This window comes from Phalacrocorax carbo, chromosome 13, assembly GCF_963921805.1.
Source record: "Phalacrocorax carbo chromosome 13, bPhaCar2.1, whole genome shotgun sequence".
Lineage (NCBI taxonomy): Eukaryota > Metazoa > Chordata > Aves > Suliformes > Phalacrocoracidae > Phalacrocorax > Phalacrocorax carbo.
Window position 1 is genome coordinate 5,582,737 of NC_087525.1, and position 19,001 is coordinate 5,601,737.

The window sequence follows — 19,001 nt, forward strand, 5'->3', positions numbered from 1 at the left end:
AGAAGAGATGATTTTTTTTTTCTTTTCTGTTTCTTTCCTCTGAGAGCTAAGAGAAAAAGGAAAGTTAGGCAGTATGATGAAAGGAACATGAGCACCAAGTCCTTTCCCCTGCTTCTTTCTGTCTAGCCAGCACTGGCTACCACCCTGGGATCAGGTACAGCAAACACTGACTTAGGATGTGTTTGGCAGCTTCTTCATCACCCACTTAAAAACACTGAAAAAAGAAAATGTCCTGGCTGTTAATTTTTCATATTTCTTCAGTTTCTGGGACCTGTGACATCCCATATCACAGTGACTCTAGATTTGTGGGTATCCAGAAAAGATACTGCTTTACTTAAGGATTTTTTTTTTTTTAATCTCAATTTCCCCAAAAACGCATGAGCCAAGTCAGGAAGCAATACGGATGAGACTTCAGCAGATCTGGAAGCACACCCATGTAGATGGAAACAGCAGGATGAGGTAAATCCTGTACCACTGCTGTGGCATCTTGCCTTCCCTGAAAGCCATGCTACGATGCCAAAAATCCCAGGTTTCTTATGTGTTCTCATGCTTCATTTTGGGGAAGAAAATGCTTTCTTAGGCAATTTGTGATACTATGACTGGACTCTTTGGGTCCCACAGGGGTCTGCCTAGGAAAGCTGCCTATAAATAAGGGTTCCCTTCTGAAAAGAAATGCACGTGGGTACATCCCTGCCTTAACCAGAGCTAGTCCATGTGGTGCCAAAGGAAGGGAAAGGGAAGGAGGGGACAGGTGTACTGGGCTGCAAGGCTGAGCTTTGCCATAGCGCAGCAGTGTTAATCCCCTGGGAGACATCTCAGAGCCACACTGGCAGAGAAAACCTTCACCTTCAGGTTACATCTCCTCCAGCCTCCCTCTACCTGCAGAGAGACTCAGTGAAGACCTGGCCCTTCAGAGGTGTGGCCAGATAACCTCTTTGCAGAGTTTGAGGGATGCCCCTACCACAAAATGCCTTGCATTGTGCTGAACAGTTGTGGTTTTATACACAATGCTAGCAGGCCCTAATCCCATTTGCACTGTTTTTTCAGTTCTGCAAAGTTGAACTTGGTCAGCTTTGCTTTGCAAGATACATATAAAACCACCTGGTCCTGTTGGCCAGTGACCAGGAGGGAAGATAGGCTATAAATTAAAGGATCTGTCCACCGCTGGTTTCTGAAAAGGCAAGAATCAAGAAGAGCCTAGCCACAATTCATTAATTTTGGTTCCCTGCTGGACACCTCCCTGGACAAGTGCTAAAAAAAGAATTAGGGAGAAAACCTGGAAATTGTGCAATTTGGCTTCCTCTGTAGACTCCAGACTGCTGCCTCTTTCTCCTTGGAGGACGGCAGAGTGATTTGCACAGTATCAGGCCAAAACAACAGTTCAGCAGCGAGCAATTCCAAGAGACTGTTTTTGTTGGGTGACTGTTTTTCCTTGTCTTCTTTTTAAAATGTTGATCATATGAAGTATGTAATCCCAGGAGTTGCCAAATCATGGAGACCGTCTGTTTCTGCCACTATCGGCGCACTGTCCCTCTCTGGCCAGAAGTTAAGCAGCTCTGAGCTCTAGCAAAAACTTTAACCTCCAAACAAAAATCTGGAAACTATTTGTCATCCCACGTCTTTCCGAGTGGCCCCTTGGCCGGGGTTTCCGTGTTTGTCTTCAGTGCTCAGCCATCCTTTTGACCTATCACCAGCTCCCCGGGAAACTGGATCATCTTCACAGTAGGCTTTGGGGGTGGAAGTGTGGAGTTGTGCCAGTCCTGGCACCTCAAGGCTTTGACTGGGGTAGGCGAAAGCCCATTTTAACTATGATTTGCCATCTAAGTTTTCTGCTGCTTTGGAGATGCAACGTGTTCTGCACTTTCCCAAATAGCAAAAGAGCAGCAAAGGCAATGAGGCAAAGCAGCAGCACCAAAGCAGACATTAAAAATTGTCCTGCAGACCAGGCGTGTGTCCTTCAAGAAAACAGCAGTGCCTGTCTCTGTTTGCAGGACCTACAGTGACAGAGACTGACAGCTTTTCTCTCCAGTTACTATAACCACACTATCCAGAAGGCTGAGAGCTACAGCTTGTGAGAAACAGCAAAAGCAACAGAGCATTTCCCCTCCAAAATCTGCTGCTTGTGGAGCAGGGTGATCTTGCTCAGAGCTTGGCATTGAGAGACCTGCCAGCCCTTCCTCCTCACCTCACCATGTGGTCAGGGACCATCTACTGAGCACAAAACACTTGGGGAGACCCGTTTGTGTCTCGGGCTTTGGTTCTGTTGCTTCTCAAACTCCAGCATGCCAGGCAGGTGGGCCTGGGAACCAGCAAAGCTGTTTCTTATTGGAAACACTTATCATGGGGCTTTTGGAAAGTTAATTGGAAAGCCAGATGTAGCCAAGTGTTTGCACCGCCTAGGTCTCTCTCACTTGACCTCTGCTGTGAAACAAAAGTTGCGGGCGGCCCATCCTCTCTGCAGGTCAAGGACGGTGCTCTTCACAGGTTAATCAAAATCGGAAGTGCCCGCTGGGAGGGAGAAAATTGAGTCTCCAGGTCTTTTTCATGGAAATCTCTGGTGGAGGCTGTGTAGGGATTGTGTGGGGAGGGCTGGCTGCGTCCACACAAAAACAGAGGCTTGATGGCTGAACTGCAGTGCAAGAAACATCCAGCATTTAGGGCATGTAAGTGCTCCAACCCTTCATGTTAGTCGTCTTTTATGACCCTATCCTTGCAAAAAGCTGTTTGACTGACACATTGTGCCCTGCAGGGACACTTTCACCGGAAGAGGGTGCAAAATCCTGCCTACACTTTCCTTGGCTCCCCGGCCCGCTAAAGGACTTTCCAGATAGCGGTAGCTGTGCTGTTGAAGAGTTCCAAGATTTTTGGCACTTGACAAGGACCTCTGAACAACTCTGAACTACCCACCTTTGTGAGTTCCCCCGTCACCAGCTTAGTTCTTATCCTGCTCTTCTGCAAAATCAGGGGGTTTGTCTTCTGCTAACGAAACCAAAGGCTGAGATCAGCCAGGCAAAGGGCGTATTTTCTCCAAAAGTGGTAGCAGCCCTGTTGCAAGAAGGAAATATGCTTCTTCCTTTTAAATACAGCAATATGGTTTCCTTGCAAGGGAAGGCTTCCTCATTTGTTTTAGAGTATGGGCTGTAATTTCATTATATATAGTATATAATAGCAGTATAAAACCAAGGCTGGCTCAGCATAGGAACCACATTATACAGCGGTTTTGCTCTCTCCAGCTGATGCTGTGTCTTACCGCCCCTCCTAAATCTTTCCCTGTAACTTGCCCACATCCTGCATCAGTCAAAAATAGAGAGAAAAGCCACTTACGGGTGGACCTCGGGGCCCGATGATGGACATGCCCGCTTCTCCTGGAGCACCCTGCATAGAGACAAGGGAGAGGAAAAGGGATGAGAAAAGGAGAAGAGGAAAATACAAAGACAATTATATTCCTGTCAAGACTGGGGTTAAATGAGGGTACTTAAGGCGTGAGACCTTTAGGGCTTATGGGGCAGCTGCCGTTCTGGCCTCCCCCAGCTCTAGCCCCATACTTTGGGAGAAGAAATGTAATTTGGAGCTACTCAGATGTGCCAGAAAATGGAAGCTGCACAGCAAGGAAAACTATAAACACATAAAACACTTTCTGGCAAAACAGAGGTTCTGCCCCATTAGAAGTGTGAAAGATGGCTTGAAACCCTTGCTGTTTGCTTCCTGTGAGTCCAGAAGGACTGTATTTCGCACAAGAAAGAGGAAGGGATGTGCTGGGCTCCAGGGAAATGGGAGCTGTGGGCAGCTCACTGGCTGCCACCAGAAACGCCTCGCTTGTGCACTTCTCGAACCCAATTGGGATGTGCGTGAAAACAGCAAAGCCCCTTGCTGGAAAAGAAAACAGCTGCCTCTCCAGCTCCTAGCCACCAACGATGTGTGATGGGCAGGACGTGTCCCTGTCTTTGGAAAACATGGCATATTCCTGAGAGGCAGCTCCAGAAGTGCCCAGGGCTGGGGAGCCTTGGGATGGAGCATCCCATAAACCAAGCAGCCTGCAAGCAAGCAGAGCTCTCTGCAAAACAAAGCTGGGGCCTGCCAAGGACTAGGACTCTCACGGAGGGCTTTGGGGAAGCATGGGCTATTAAGAGTGATTTTTCCGTTGTTTGTTTGTATCTATCCACTGACCCTTCATGTTGAAAGCTTTGGCCAGAGAGAAATGCCAGGACACACAGCAAGAAAGCAGGGTGGCTTCAGGTGGTGAAATCTTCGTCTGTTAGATAATGTTGGTTGGCTCCAATGAGCAAGCAGAAGTTTGAAAGCAAGGGAGGAGAATCTCTGTCCTACCTTGTCCTTCCTTTGTGTTTTTCTCTCTATCTCCTATGAATAAGACCAAATGGGCCTGGTATGGCAGTGCCCTGCACGGATGATCCCCCTATCATGTGAATATTCATCTCTTTCCTAGTTTCTACATGTGGTTATTTGGTTATTCACACACACACCCCCAGACACCTCCATTCCACTGTTCTTGCAGGTGGGATATACTCACAGCTCTGGGGAAAATAAACTAATGCTGAAGCATCAAACACTTCAAAACGTGGGGGCCAGCAGTAGGATGCTTTGCAAACCACCGCTTCTTTGGAGGGACAAACACCAACTTGCTGCACAGCAGTTTGGGAGGTGGCATCCCACAGACTTAAACTGTACCATCAGTTTTCCATAGGAGGAAGAGGTCCCACCATGTCAGAAACAGGACTGTGCTGTGCCATTTTTTAACTTGCTATGCCTTGCACCAGGAACAGGCTAACCTGGGAGGTGGAAGGGATCTCTGGGTTGATTAGGGCAAGGATTGCTGCCAGCAGGGAAGAAACTCAATGGTTAAAACCCAGGAAGCCTCGAGGGGAGCCCTGCGTGTACCCGCTGGCTCTTATGCTGTTAGTAAATTGTCCTAAACAAGAAACGCAGCATCTTCAGAGGCTGAGTAGCCTGGAAGGAATTTGGGAGATAAACTCGCACTGCCGGGGAAGAGAATGGGCAGCTCAGGGAGGGTGAAAGCCCAAAGCTAGCTGCAGTCACCATGACTGTGACCGGTGGCTTGGGCTGACCCTAGAGGAGGGCAGTCGGGGATGCCACAGGCTGTGAGGAGCCAACTCACCTTCTCTCCAGGTTGCCCTTTTAGTCCCTGGGTCAGTGGCACCCGTCGCAGCCACATGCAAGAGGGTGCAGGAGGGGGTAAGAGAGAGAGAGAGAGAGAGACAAACAAAGGCATCAGCGGCAAGGGAACTCTCCCCCACCCCAAAACCCTGGTTATGGGGCTGGGATGAGCAGGGTGGCCTCAGCTCCTGCCCCAGCCAGCCCTCTTCCTCATCCTCACCCTGGGATGTCCGAGAGAAGAACAGCTCCAAAATACAGTGCTCAGCCAGGCAGGAGATGCCCCTGCCTTGTTCAGGGCAGGGTTCTTTGGAAAGGGCGGCTGCCAGTGGCAGGTAGGGGTGCGTGTTAGCAAGCCCACGGTTAGCGAGCCCAGCCGGCGCACGAGGTATGCAACTGCGAGGGATGCTGGACCAGAGGAGGGTCTGAGCAATATGGCAGAGGGCATGGAAACACCCCCGCTGGCATGTGTGTCGTTTGCAGGGCTGGCCACCCTGCTGCGACCAGGAGATCCCCTTAGGTGCGGGGCTCAGGGAGGGTGGCATTTCTCAGGCTGACACCTTGGGTCATCCCTGAAAGCCACTCCAAAATCTTGAGGGTTGGAAGATGATTGGGAGGATAAGGCACATGCAAGAGGTTTCGACTTACCGGCCGCCCAGGGATTCCCATTGCGCCTTTGTCTCCCTGGCAAGTAAGGCAAAGTCAGAGGATATTAGAAACTGGCCAAAAGCAAGGTTATAAAACAGCACAAATGAGCTGCGCCACAGACGTGGCTTTGTGCGGTGGTGCAAGTGTCCAGGGATTTTGAGAGAGGCAGAGAGCAAGTTAGAGAGAGAGGAAAGTGTGTTTGCATGTACCTGAACCTGTCTTTAAGAACATGCGTAAGCCACGGGTTTGCTTGCGCATATGACAAACCAGCACATCTCGCAACAGAAATTACATATGGTGATTTAGGCAGCAAAAGAAGGGCAAGAGTCTTCAGCCTAACAAACTATAATCCCAATTTCCAACACTTCATAAAATCCAGGTCCTGGGAACTGGCTTCCTGCAGTAGCCAACTGCCACATTTTTCTCTTTCTTTACCACAGTCATCTGGGTGTTAGCTATTTATTTATAGAGTTATCACTTTAAAACAGGATTCTCTTAGACTTGAAAATACTGTCCTGTCCAGAAGCAAGAGAAAAATGTGGGAAAACAAGCTGACACAGGAAAAAGCACGTCTGGAAGAAGACATATGAGCAGCTGTGTTCAGTGTCCTCTACCCCTCTGAGATACTTCCCAGTGCATTGTCAGGGTGTGAACGATCCTAACAGCAGTTTAAGGAATGACTCTGGGTCAGGCAACACTGAACAGAGCCTCATAAACACATGAACACAAGACCAGTGGCGATTTTCTTGAGCCACTTACCTACAAGGCAGTTTTCTGCCTCTTACATTTAAATTTAACTATGCAATTTAAAAAATAATAATAATAAAAAGAATAATCCCCCCCCCCCCCCCCCCCCGGCATTCCTGGTCACCAAAACTGAAGGCTTGGCTGAAGACAGCAGCTGATTACTGCAGAGGTCTTGACTATTATGGCTTCAGTGGTCATGTAGCTTTTACTCTATATTTTGCAAAAATGACGTAATAATAATCTCTGTTTCCAGCAACGTTTGGTGTTTCCATATGTAAAACAGAGTGTCCCTGCCCATGGCTGCCTGCATCCGTAGACACAAACCTGGTTTTCTAGTTTCTGCATTGGAGACACCAGCCCCATCAGTGCCACCTCCTTGTGCCTTCCCCCACATTCAGTCCCAAGGTGTGTGACCGTAATCTGAAATCTCCAGAAGGGGAATGCACTTAACTCTGTTTGTTTTGCCAGGTGTATGCAGAGGCTTCTTTGGCCATGCATCCCAGACTGGGACATTATTGCCTGGGATCAAACCGTTACCCGGTGAAAGTTTAGCCACTTTCCTCTGCAGAGCTGGGGGGTGGTTTGGTATTCAGAGCACTCTTTTCCAGGCAATGCATGTTTTGACAAATTGAAAAGCAATATATGCTTTGCAAAAGCATCCCTTGCAGATGGATGAAACACTAAACAGCTGCTTGATGTAAAAGTTTGTAGATGATATATTATGGGGAACAGCTTTCTTCTAGGGTTTTAGGCGGGTTCTCAGTCCCACTATTATTTGCCTATCTCTGTGTGCTGGCAGAGAGCAAAACTCCCAGTGTCAGCATCTTGCCCTGGGATTACTCTGTGGCCGCTGGAGAACATAATGCTGAGTTTTTCTGTGTTTTAGTCCCTTAAATGCTGCTTTCCTCCAGAGCTGAGCTCAGGCTGATCTCTCTCATGATTTGAAGTAAAAGCTCATTTTATTTCTCCTGACTCTGCTGTGGCTGGTACCCGAGCCGGAAGAGCCCAAGGTCGGGGCTGAGCTGTGTCTGGTCTCCAGCAAGTACCTGGTGTCGGAGCGGTACATGACGGCACCGTGTCTGGTATGTGACTGCGCAGCATTACAGGCCTCCAAGCAATAACAGCAAAGGGGGAGCTCCCGGTAAGACAGCAAATAAATGCCAGATGTTTATAAGGAAAGGTTGTCTGTGACAGGGAGCCAAGAAAGAGCACTCGCGGGTGGATGATACCACGTAGGTTGGTTACAAAGTCATGCGAAGCTGCCTGCGGCTCACACGTCGGAGCTAGAGAAGCACAAAAGGCAACAAGCAGCCTCTGCCCTGAGTCAGGGGGAGAGCCAGCAACACAGTTTGCATTTGCTCATTAGGAAACTGCCTGTTATGGCTGCTGCAGTCCTCCAGGTGAGCAGCAGCCTGGGGAGCCGGGAGCCATCATCAGGGAAGCACAGAGCCACCATCAGGGAGGCACAGAGCTGTAAGCCCCGAACCCACGCTCTTTCCTCACTCTTGACTGTCTCTCTCAGATGCAGATACTGTTATTATGGACTTTTGCATTTGCCACAGAGTGACTTAGGCCTTTTAAATCCTGCTGAAACTAGCAAGCCCCATCAGCAAGAACACTGCACACTGTGCCTCTTCAACCAGACCCTCAAGCTGACTAAGGCATTTTCAAATGCAGTGCATTTCCCCCATGCAGGAGGGTTCACAGGGATTATGTTTCCCTTAAATTTGGCCTTACAAAGCTCCTGTGGTCCCTACTCCATTACAAGCCACGTCCTGTTTGCAATATTCTATTCTTCCATATCAGATTTGCTATGCGAGATCACTACCTTCGCCCAGCTTACAAACCCTGGGGGCCTCTGATGAAAGTACTGCCAGGCCGAGAGTGTGAGGGAATGAAAAAGAAAGAACAAAGTATTTACCTGGAGCCCTGGTCTTCCTGTAGGGCCCTGAAACAAAATAAACAGAAAAGATTAAATTTAGCTTCAAACTCTGAAGGGAGTGCTTGATAAAGAGACAAAATCACATGTAAGGCTTTAGGAAACAGAATGGTTAAAAATCTCTCCACAGCTCCTTGACCATCAGCTCTGCTTTGGTTTCCTAATCTACTGTTTGTGAAGTTTTCTCTCCTTTCAACATGGCTCTACCCACAGCTCTCTGCACGGGCTCTGAAGGTATCTGCAAGTCCATGGAGAACGAGCTAATTACAGGGCTCTGACTTTCTTCCTTAGTTTCCATCTGCTAAATATTATTTTTTCATGTATGGAATTGCTGCAGTTGCCACAGAAATGTTGCATGTTCAGAAATGGGAGAGAAAACGTCCGTGAGAGGATCTTTTCCTTCGGATGTGGTCCAGACGGCAAGAGTCCGGGAACCTCAGGACTATTGCACGATTTCATCATTTCCTTCCTTCCTTCGCCCCTTTTAGTCCCAATCTCACCAAATTTCTTACGTGACTGCGCGTTGCCCTTGCCTTCACCAAAGCCTTGACTGACACCAGGAATAACAGTGGGAGCATCTGTTGGGCAAGAGGAGAGTGTTAAGGCCTGTTTTGCTGCTGGGGCGTTGCTCATCCATTTCGCTGGCTTTTCTCCTGTTTGTTCTAGACTACAAGCAGGGCTCAGTGCGTTTCTAGTGAGTATTTCTGCCCATCCCCAAACTCAAGCCAACATCAGCACCGGGAGCTAAGCCCTGCCACCCAGCATGTTGTGTTTTTCAAGCTGGGAAAAAAAAAAACCTGGGAGAGAGATGTGTGGGGCCATCAGCACTTTAGAGTTGCTATCCAGAACGATGTGTATGATATCCAGCCAGGCAGGAGCCCAGGTCTGTTGCTCATAAACTTGAGTTTCCATGCGGTTTTAATAACGAGAAATATGAGGGGGGGAAATATTTCCTATGGCGTCAAGGAGGACTCTGCTTGACTCCTCAGCAGTGAACTTTTGCTCACATTGACTGAGCCAGTCTCGCTCACCAGCCGATCAGAAACTCCAGAGGTCCTGAATGAGATGAGGGTGCTGTTAGCCCAAGACAAATTCCACTTTGGCTAACGATGCTTGGTCTGACCGACTTCCTCTTGTTATTTCCATTGGCTGTAGCATTCCTCGCAGCCTGTCCTGAAAGTCTGCATGTGGAGACAGGTTCAGGGGTCGCAGTAAGCCAGGATACGGTAGCATATATTGTCAGCACTTCTCTGGTGGTCCCATGTGTTTCTGCGAGGCTTCAATCTTTCATTATGATATTAAGTTTCTAACCCTTATTGCTGCACAGGAAGCCTGGAGTATGCGTCTTCCTCACCCTGCAAAAGCACAGACTGCTTCCCGAGAGACAGAGTCTGCATTGACCTATTGATTTCTCTCTAATTTCTCATGGCAATAACAGAAACGTCAACACCACTGCCAACTTTGTGCCCACCCCAGCCCTTCAGTGCTGACATATTCCTGCCCAGGGTGGAGTGGCAGGGGCGGCCCTGGATGAACTCCACTTGTAGCACCCTACAGAGCTGTGCTTTCCTCCCAGTAACCCAAAGCTAATGCTGGATACAACCACTTCAGCAGCCAGTCATGAAAGCCCCTGGGATAAGCTATCGCTGCAGGTTTGTGTGGATCAGACCTTCCAGCTGTAAAACACTGTCAGACCTTTTGGCCTGGAAGGTGCAGCTTTTTGGAAGGTTGTTGTCACTAGATTGGGCTGTGCTCGTATATCTGTGGGAGTTAGGTCTATAGCATTTCGAGCTGATGAAAGAGGAAAATAGGTTGTACAGCAACTACTTCTCAGAATGTCATCTGCAAACTGTTTAAGACATTTTTGTGTGAACAGACAAAAGATGACTACCGTATGTTTAACTTCTCATGTTCCTTCACAGAAACCCAGTATAGTTCCTCTATTGTACATGTATATAAACCATTTCCTCTAGAAGGACCGTGCTAGAGACAATACAGTGTTTCTTTATAATCCTGAGAGATGTCAATACATGGCCTCATTCCTTGCATTGCTGCTTCTGGTTCACTATGGGTCTCTTAATAGCTGTAAGAAATCTTCTGCAATAACCTAGCTATTTTACTGAAGCCTAAATCGTCTGCACTGAGGTTTTGCATTAGCTAACATTTGAAAAGGAAGCTGTCAACACAATTTTTCCTCTGAAATTGATAGCTGTGCAGCTATACTTGAAGACCCAACAGTTCAGCAAACCCGGGTGAGCAGCAGGAAACAAGTCCCTACAGCTCAGCTCCCGCCATGTGTTTGCGATCTATCTTTCCCTTTTTCACAAACACATCTCATTCAGCGTGTGGCATCCACTGCATGTGAAGCACATACAGCCGATTCCCCCAGGGTATGTGGGGCCAACTGGTAACACGCAGATATCTCTGCCCCTCATATTTGCCATGTCCCCATCCCTGCACTCCCACTGTCAGCTTTGGAAGCTGCGATGCAGCTGAAAGCAATCCCACCCCAATATGGGTCCTGAGCACCCGCAGTACTTGCTGTTTGGGAGATGCCAGGGCACCAGGACTGCAAAGGCGGCTACCGCACCAGATGCTACAGACAGGAGACTTTGCTAGTTCATGCCCTGCAAACTCTGTGTCAACAGCTTCTAAAACCATAAAGGTTTGGTACTTACAGGTGGACCTGAAAGAAAGCAGAAAAATAAACAATAATTAATTTTTTAATGCAATAAATCCTAACAAGAAGGGCTATGTAAATACATTGTGCCATCTTTTGGGGTTGATCCTGATGCTGCTCCCATTTGCTGATGTACTTTCACCATCTCCCTGCTGATCAATTAAGGTTTACCCACAATTAGCAGCAATGCTTACAGTCACCACAAGTGTAGGGCAGCTTCAGAAAGCCCTGTGTTGGGAAGGCCATGTAAGTCAGGCTCTCAACACCGTGACACTCTTTTTTGGTCCGTTGGCACAGAGGGGTCCCCTCCCTGAGCATGACACAGCCAAGCAAGGGGGCTCATCGGTTGTGTGACTCCCCCTCACGTTCTGCCAGCTTCTTGGGGTTATGAAAGTTGAATCTGGGGAGGCAAGAGCCCCTTTGCCTGCACATTTTCCACCAGTGTTGGTGATCTTACGAAGGCACGAAAAGGAAACTACAGCTATTAAACATACCAGGTACCTTTTGCCTTTAGTACAAGCTAATTTTCCCCTTTGCTTCTGCCTTTGTTCCCGTAGGAGCCGATCTGCCCTCTTGGAAGCAATTCCCTCAAATCCTTTGGGTTTCTTTCACTTTGGAAAGCCTTTTGAAAGCTGCCAGTGTGCAGCACTGCATCTTCCTTGTACAGATCCATTGTACAGTATATATCAGGGCTTAAACAGCACATTTCTTTCATCAGTTCCCAGAAAATTCCTCAAAATCCTGACAGATATTGTGTGTGGGGAAAGAAACCCCTGGACTCACTATTTTGTGGTTTCCTCTCTGTGGGAGAAGCGAGACACACCATACAATTGTCAGGGGTTTCTACATTTTCCATACTTTATAGACACTCTGTTTTCTTTTTTCTTTTTTTTTTTTTTTTTTTTTTTGCTTCTTTATATGAGGTGCCAAGAAATAAGACTAAACAGTAAAACAGGCAAGCTGACAGATAACAGGCAGCAACCTCTTCTTTGCCCAGGAGGCGGATGTCACAGTGAGCACCTGCAGAATACGTCGTCATCATCCTGAAAATGCCCCTGGCTGAAAGTCCACAAAAGAAACTGGAGACTTTGGATGAACAAACATTTTCCACACTGGAAATCTCTCACTTAGCCTGACTTCTTCATACCGGGGACTACGGCAAATGGTTTGGCTATCAAGCTTTGATGACCTAAAACTGCACTGTTACATGCCACTCTTAGACTTTTGCTCAGCTTTCATCATGATTGATCAAAGACGTTACCTCTAAAGGGTACCTTTTGGTTAAAATAAAAAAAGAAAAATAAAGTTTGGCATCTTCATGGTGACCGACAGACCTAAGGTCAACGTCCACAGCCAGAAGGCTCAACCGCTCGAACAACTCCGCACAAATTTAGCACAGGAGCTCAGGGTGGGACCCAGGTTTGGTCAGTCTGGCAACTGCCCATCACCAGCGTTGGTGCTGAGGTTGCTATTATACCTGGGATGGCAAGTCTAAACAACAAAAGGGTTTCTGATCAGAGAGTTCATTTTCGAGGGCAAGGTCAGACTCATATGCCGGAATCCTCATTTATGCCAGATGGGGCGGGGTGGGGGGGCAGTTTTCTGAGTCTGGCTTGGATGACAATAAAGTTCTGTGAGAGAACTGTTTTGGAGATATTTTGTTTCGGAGTGAGCGCCCTGTCACAAGGTCAGTGCTTACAGCTTGCCAATACACGGACTTTATTTCCATTAACAACACTACAGACCCTTAATAACCCGCCTACCCGTCTCCATGGGTTTGGGGCACTTGTAGATTGCATGAACCAAACCGTTTACCTAATGTTGAAAGAAAAAATTAAAGGCAAGCAAACCGTGAGCCATCCCTGCTCCTCCAGACCAAATGTGACCAGACAGCAGCACAGCCCGTAATGGTATTGCAATACCGCTGAGAAAAAAATAAGCTTTTGTTTGCTCCAGAAGCTACGTCTGCAGAGCAGAGTAAATCAACGACGCCGGCAGCTCTGGGCCCATCAGGCCACGCACCCCACACAGATCAAAGGCAGGAGGCATACTGGAGGCCCATCTCTCTTATATGCCCGCTATAAAATTAATGGTTCTGCGAAGGGGGGACTGCACAGTCTTGTGTAAGCACACATCAGTGAGCTGCAGGGACACAGTCTTGGCTGCAATAAGTCAATCAGTAGAGACCATCCAGGGACTGGAGTTCAAATGTCGGGACCGTCTGCACGATCCAGGAGAAAGCGAAGCCCTCAGACAGTGTCACTTCTAAAAGCAACATTGTCTTGCATGGGCTGGAGGAGGAGGAGGGAAGATGTCCCGAGGATGCTGGCGAGGGAGGAGGTGCTGCTGGATAAGCTGTTGCAAAGCACCGGGGATTTTACAAAGTGAAATAATGCTTCAGCAAAGTGGATTTGTCATGTTCTGTCACGGTGATTAACGAGAAGGCTGAACAGAGCTTCTAAAGAGGCTCAGTCTTTAATATAACAAGGTGTAATTTAACGCACATTAGAGGAAAGAGTGGGCAAAGGAGGGAGGGGATCCTTGTGCCCCCGCTCTCAACCGCTCTAACCACAGGTGGCCAGGCTGAGCCAGCCTCTCCTGGGCAGTACTGGCCATGCTGCATGCAGTGCACCGGTGACCACAGCTTCCCTGGCCTCGTCAGGGATGGTGGCAACCCTGTAAGCCAAGAAAGCAAGCCTACAAGTCAACCAGGCTGCACAGAACCCTTCCTGAAAGCAACATGAACTGGAACAGAGTCACCACAACACTGCTGCGTGTTGTCCCCTGTGCTCCCCAGCTCCTGCAGTCCCAGCCAGATTGGGGCAGCTGTGTAGAAACAGGCCTGATTTCACCAGGCAGGCCAGATCTCAATGGTGGTGAACTCCAAAGAGCTCCACAAACAACCAAGAGCCAACAGCCTCAACAGCCACAAGTACAGATCACACCAATGGGGGTTCCTCCTCTCTCATGTCTATAGCAGGGTCTTTTGGGGTGAGATAGAGGCGGTGCTGCTTAGGAGATGAGCTAGATCCCCTTTCCATAAACATAATGATAATGAGTCAAAGCTACTGTGAACATTTCTAAGCCCATTTCATAGCTAAGCCCGGTCAGCAGACAAACCCAGACCTCCCAGATCACCAAATTCCTCAGCCTTACACAGAACAGGGAGCCCACGTTTGCAATTAGCACCTCCAGGTCCTGTGGGTTTTGAACCTGATCTTGCTGGGACCAGAGCAATGCCAGTGCTGGCATGCAGGCTGCAGCACGACCGTCCGCCCACGACGGGCTGCTCAGGAAGCATCTCTCCGTGCCGGCGTCTCGCTGAAAGGCACTGGAGGGCTGTAAGCAGCAGCGATCACTGTTTATCCAGCTGCGGGGCTTGTCGAGCAGCAGGGGACAGAGGAGGGGATGGAGCAAACATGTCGGGAGTGGACGAGTGGGAGGAAGCAATGGCCTCCTGCAAAGAGGAGACCTCCAGAGCACCTTTGAAAATGAACATTGAGAAAACAAAGAATTCTTGTGGGGGTACCCAGGGTCCCTCCAAACATATGGCCTCTGGAAATTACCACCATCTGCACTGTCCCTTCTCAGCTGCTCTGGTTTTTATGCTTTCCTTAAAGAAGCTCTGCCTTTCCTGTAGCCCAAGCGAGCAAATGAGCAGCCATGGTCTGCAGACAGGATGAGTCCACTGTATTGCACATATAGAGGGAGCACACCTGTGACGAACAGCAGGACCATGCCACAGAGCCCTCTGCTCACTTGTCCTTCCCCATGGCACATTCAACCTGTGACTATCTAAAACAGAACTACAATAACCCCTTTTCCCTCACCCACCCAAAGAGATAAAAAGCCACCCTCCATGCTGTAGCCTTTTCGGGCTCAGAAGAGGGGACGCTTAGTTTTGTAAGTGGGTCATATTTACCCTAATCTGGAAAGTCCCATGTCCCGGAATATCGGATGTTAAAAGCTGGATAGTATTAGAGTGGGTCAGTATGGTGTGAGACCTTCTGCTGATGGCAGAGATATCCTCCAGCTTTGGACACAGCAATGTTCTCTGGACTGATCGGATCATTGAAACGATCCCATCCATTTAACAGCATTTCCTGACGTCTGGAAAAGCGTTCATTCTTAAAAGACTCTCAAACGCTGTTCTTTAATTTTTTTTTCCTCTAACTTCTTGGATTTAGGCAGTCCAGTGTCCGCAGTGCGGGTGTCTTCCAGCTTGCTCCAAAAGCTCACATGCAAGGGATTTTTTTTTTTCTGCTCTATAGCATACACAAGATGAGGAGGACAGAAGGGAAACATAAAGATGTTATTGTTGCTTCCTTGGGTCATCCTCACTACACGCACTGGCAGAATGGGAGAGGTAAACATGTAATCCATCCCTGTGAGGAAATCCAGACATTTCACAGACCCAGAAGGCAGCTTTAGTGAGTTAGAGAGATAGTTACTTCCTGACATTCAGGACAATGTTAATTGATAAAAAGATAGCTGTGACAAGGCAATTAGTTATGAAATCCTGATCAGAATGTCAGCAGCCCAAATATGACCATACCTGGGGTGGCAGGGTTCCCCTCGTTTGCGGCCCCATGGGCGTTCAGCGCAGCGTCACCCCCATTTCGGAGCAGGCAGACCCCGGTTGGGTGCATGGAGCCCAGATGGTGGGTTTGGCCCTTTTTAAAGGCTGGGTGCGCTGCTGTTTTCACACAAGAGATCCAGGGTACTCATAGTCTTTTAGAGACGTCTTCCCTACCTCCATCAGGGGACAAATGATATGACGGCAGAGGAAGGGAGCATTAACTCAAATGAAAAGGCAAAAATGCCATATGCCTTGCCATAATTCAATACTATTAGTTGTGGGGGAAATTAAAGACAGCAGAAATCTTCAAAATAATAAGAAAAAAATTTAAACAGTGATCACCCAAAGCACATGCTCCAGAAATTTTGCTTCAGGTGTTGTCAGCAATAGCAGATAATCTGAGTGTATAACTCCTTCCAGAGAGTACAAGCCTCTGGCAAAGGCCAGGCCCCTTCATCCCCAAAATATCCCCCTCTTGGCTATACCCTTGCAGAATGGCAAGACGTTCTTCAAAGGATCGAAGAAATGTTGGACAACAAAAAAGCTATCAGGATTTCACTGCCAAAAAATGTGATCAACGCTAAGCTGAGGCACCAGGTTACGCCAGTCACTCAAGCTCGCCTCTGAAATCAAACCCATGACATCACCGAGGTTCGGCAGTTAATATCAGCAGCTGTTGAGGATAAAAGTCACTGCTCAGGCACTCTGAGCATCCCAGCGCACCACCACCACCACCAGCCCCTGCCAGGGGGAAGGCCTCGAGCACACCACTGAGAGAAGTCTATGGGAACCCATGCCCAAAGCGAACAATGAGGTGGAGCCTCACAGAAGAATTAACATGATTAAGCAGCAGTCTCAAAAATAAAAGAGAGGGTCTGATAGTAGAGTTAAGCCATAGGCTCTAACTGCATCTCTAAGCATCCACTTGTTTCAAGAATGGTCTATAAGGATGACAGGAGCCAATCGGCCTCCAGAGCCAGAAAAATCTGATGAGGAAGGTCCAGGTCATTGGAATAACCCCAGCAAGCCTGTTAGGCAGATTAAAGTGCTCAAAGATGAGGGTTCAACAACAAACAGAAATATTCTGAAAAACGTTTGGGAGAGCCCCTTGTAAAAACAAAGGGCAGGAAAGGGCCAAAAGCAGATGGCCCACAAGTTGCCAGCTGCACCCGGGATGAGCACAGCACCTCCGGCACTGCTCAGGGAGAGACAGTGGGATGGCCAACACAGGGCAGAACAATGCTTGTTTTGGGCAGACATCCATGGGTCAGCAAGCTCTTTCCAAGCAGCAAACAATCACATTTGTCCTTGCCATGCTGAAGCACTTAGCACCACAGAAAGCAGAGAAAACAGGGCTGGGAAGGTCCCCCGGGGTCAGCTCGCCCAGTGGGTTTTTGCGCTTTGGAGCTGGAGGCCCCTCAGGGTTTTCCAGTAGCGGTGTGGACCCCTAGATGGTAAATTGAAACCGGATGGTGGCAGGCTCACTCCGCTCTGCCACCTTCTGCCAAAGAGCCAGCGTGCCCCGGGGCTCACACAAACCGCCAGCCGAAAACCGCTGCTCTTGACTATCCCCTTTCTCTTCCCCTTCTGCCTCCCCTGAGCAAACCAAAGAGAGATTAAAGGATTCCTGGGGAATGAGAGGGACACAAAGTCAAGGAGGGAACATCTTCAAAGCAACCAAAGGAAAAAAGGTCTCTACCTAGCCCATTTGGGCAAATATTTCTCTAACCTGTTGCTGTCCTCTGGGGACAGAGACACTGCACTCTTCCCTAGTGATCCAGTCCAGGCGATACCCATGCCCTGACTCATAAGAGCGTATTTATTATCTTTCTGAGAGACTACCCAACATTTCCACTGTTGTTTAAGTTAGTCAATGACCTCTGATGCACAGCAAACTCAAAGAACAGCTTTTTTTATTTCTCTCCTTTTTGCGGTTACCTTTTATGTGTTTGAAGTCTGCTGTCCTGTTCCCCACAGTCTTCTCTTGTCTTTAGACTAAACAAAACCTAATTCTTCCAGTCTCTCCACAGGGGCCCTGTTTTCTGGACCTCTGGTAGTTGTTGCTGGCCCCCCTCAGTGGTCCGTTTGCCTCTTGAAGCGTGGTTCTCAAATAGCATCCTGGTTTCTGGCTCGCTGCATGAGTCAATGGCAGGTAGCTTGGTGAAGGCAGAAGACATGGTGTCTATTTACCTTATCCACAGGGTCTTAATCACAGAGGGAAACGGAGTTGCCCCCTGTCACCACCTCTGCCTTGTCTTTATCTTCTGAAATGTCACTTGTCCTCTATGAGCCCTCAAAGGCTCAGAGATTTCTTGCAGCATTTCTCTAAGCTGGAGTTCTCACTGTCTGGCGTGATCGGCCCATGCTCCAATGAGGAGAAAGGTCTCCTTCTCACTCACAATGAACTTCTTCAGCATTTTCTTGGTGTCCTTGATAGTCCCACCTCACCCTAGACTTTTAGACTTTCATCTTCAAAGCTATTCATTTTAAATCCTTCCAGCTTTACTTTTCTTCTTTCTCAAATCTCAGCTCACTGAGGAGTTTATGATTTTCTTTAGTTGATTCCTTCCTATAACTCCTTTGCGCTGGGACAGCTTCAGCAGAACTTCCCTGCCAGACTGCCAAGTCTCCTCAACTTCTTCCCCAGCTCTTGCTGTCCAGGGGCACTACCCTACTAATTCTCCAGCTCCTTCTGTGTTTTTGAAGTCCCCCTCAAACACCTGGACATTTCCACAAGTGCCTTGCAACTCTTAGCCTGAAGACAGGCATGCCAATGCAACAAGATACCACTCCAATAAAACCCTACTCTTGGCTGAGTAGATGTTTGATAGTCTCTCTGCAGCTCCTACACTACATCCGACATGGTGTCTGAAAGCTCTGGAGATCCAAACTGGTTTGAAAACCGCAGCTGGTTGTTCAGGAGAAGTCTGACATTCCTCCGCTGAGGAGCTGACCGCTTCTTCAGCACTTGGTCAGGCCCTGCACAAGTCCTATTCCTCAGAGAGCTACAGAATGAGGAAGGAACCACAGGGAAGAACTGGCCAAAGTAAACCATGGCTGGGTAAAGCAAAAAACAAAATCCATGGCACTTCTACTTCCTGCTGAAAATTACAATCTCTCTCATATAGTGGTTGTCTGGGAAAAGTAGAAAGTTGGAACTTACTATAGCTAATAATTATTTAAATAAATCCTCTGATCAGGCATTTATGCAAATGATACATTTTACTCACTTGTGAAGTTACATAGATTCTTTTTTTTCTTGTATCATTTTTGCAATT

The 19,001-nt window shown here is 48.1% G+C and overlaps 1 protein-coding gene across 1 annotated transcript in view; it reads right to left on the reverse strand.

The window, feature by feature from the left end:
- The window catches only part of COL13A1 (collagen type XIII alpha 1 chain), a 60,952-nt gene extending 51,438 nt beyond the window's left edge, over positions 1 to 9,514 (reverse strand). Inside the window, exons 1-5 of the mRNA XM_064464647.1 lie at positions 9,496 to 9,514; positions 8,447 to 8,473; positions 5,779 to 5,814; positions 5,135 to 5,161; positions 3,325 to 3,375 (exon numbers count right to left, since the gene is read on the reverse strand). Of these exons, the coding sequence (XP_064320717.1) occupies positions 3,325 to 3,375; positions 5,135 to 5,161; positions 5,779 to 5,799 (99 nt within the window). The 5' untranslated portion in view covers positions 5,800 to 5,814; positions 8,447 to 8,473; positions 9,496 to 9,514. The remainder of the gene's footprint in view (positions 1 to 3,324; positions 3,376 to 5,134; positions 5,162 to 5,778; positions 5,815 to 8,446; positions 8,474 to 9,495) is intronic.
- Between the last annotated feature and the right edge of the window lie 9,487 nt (positions 9,515 to 19,001).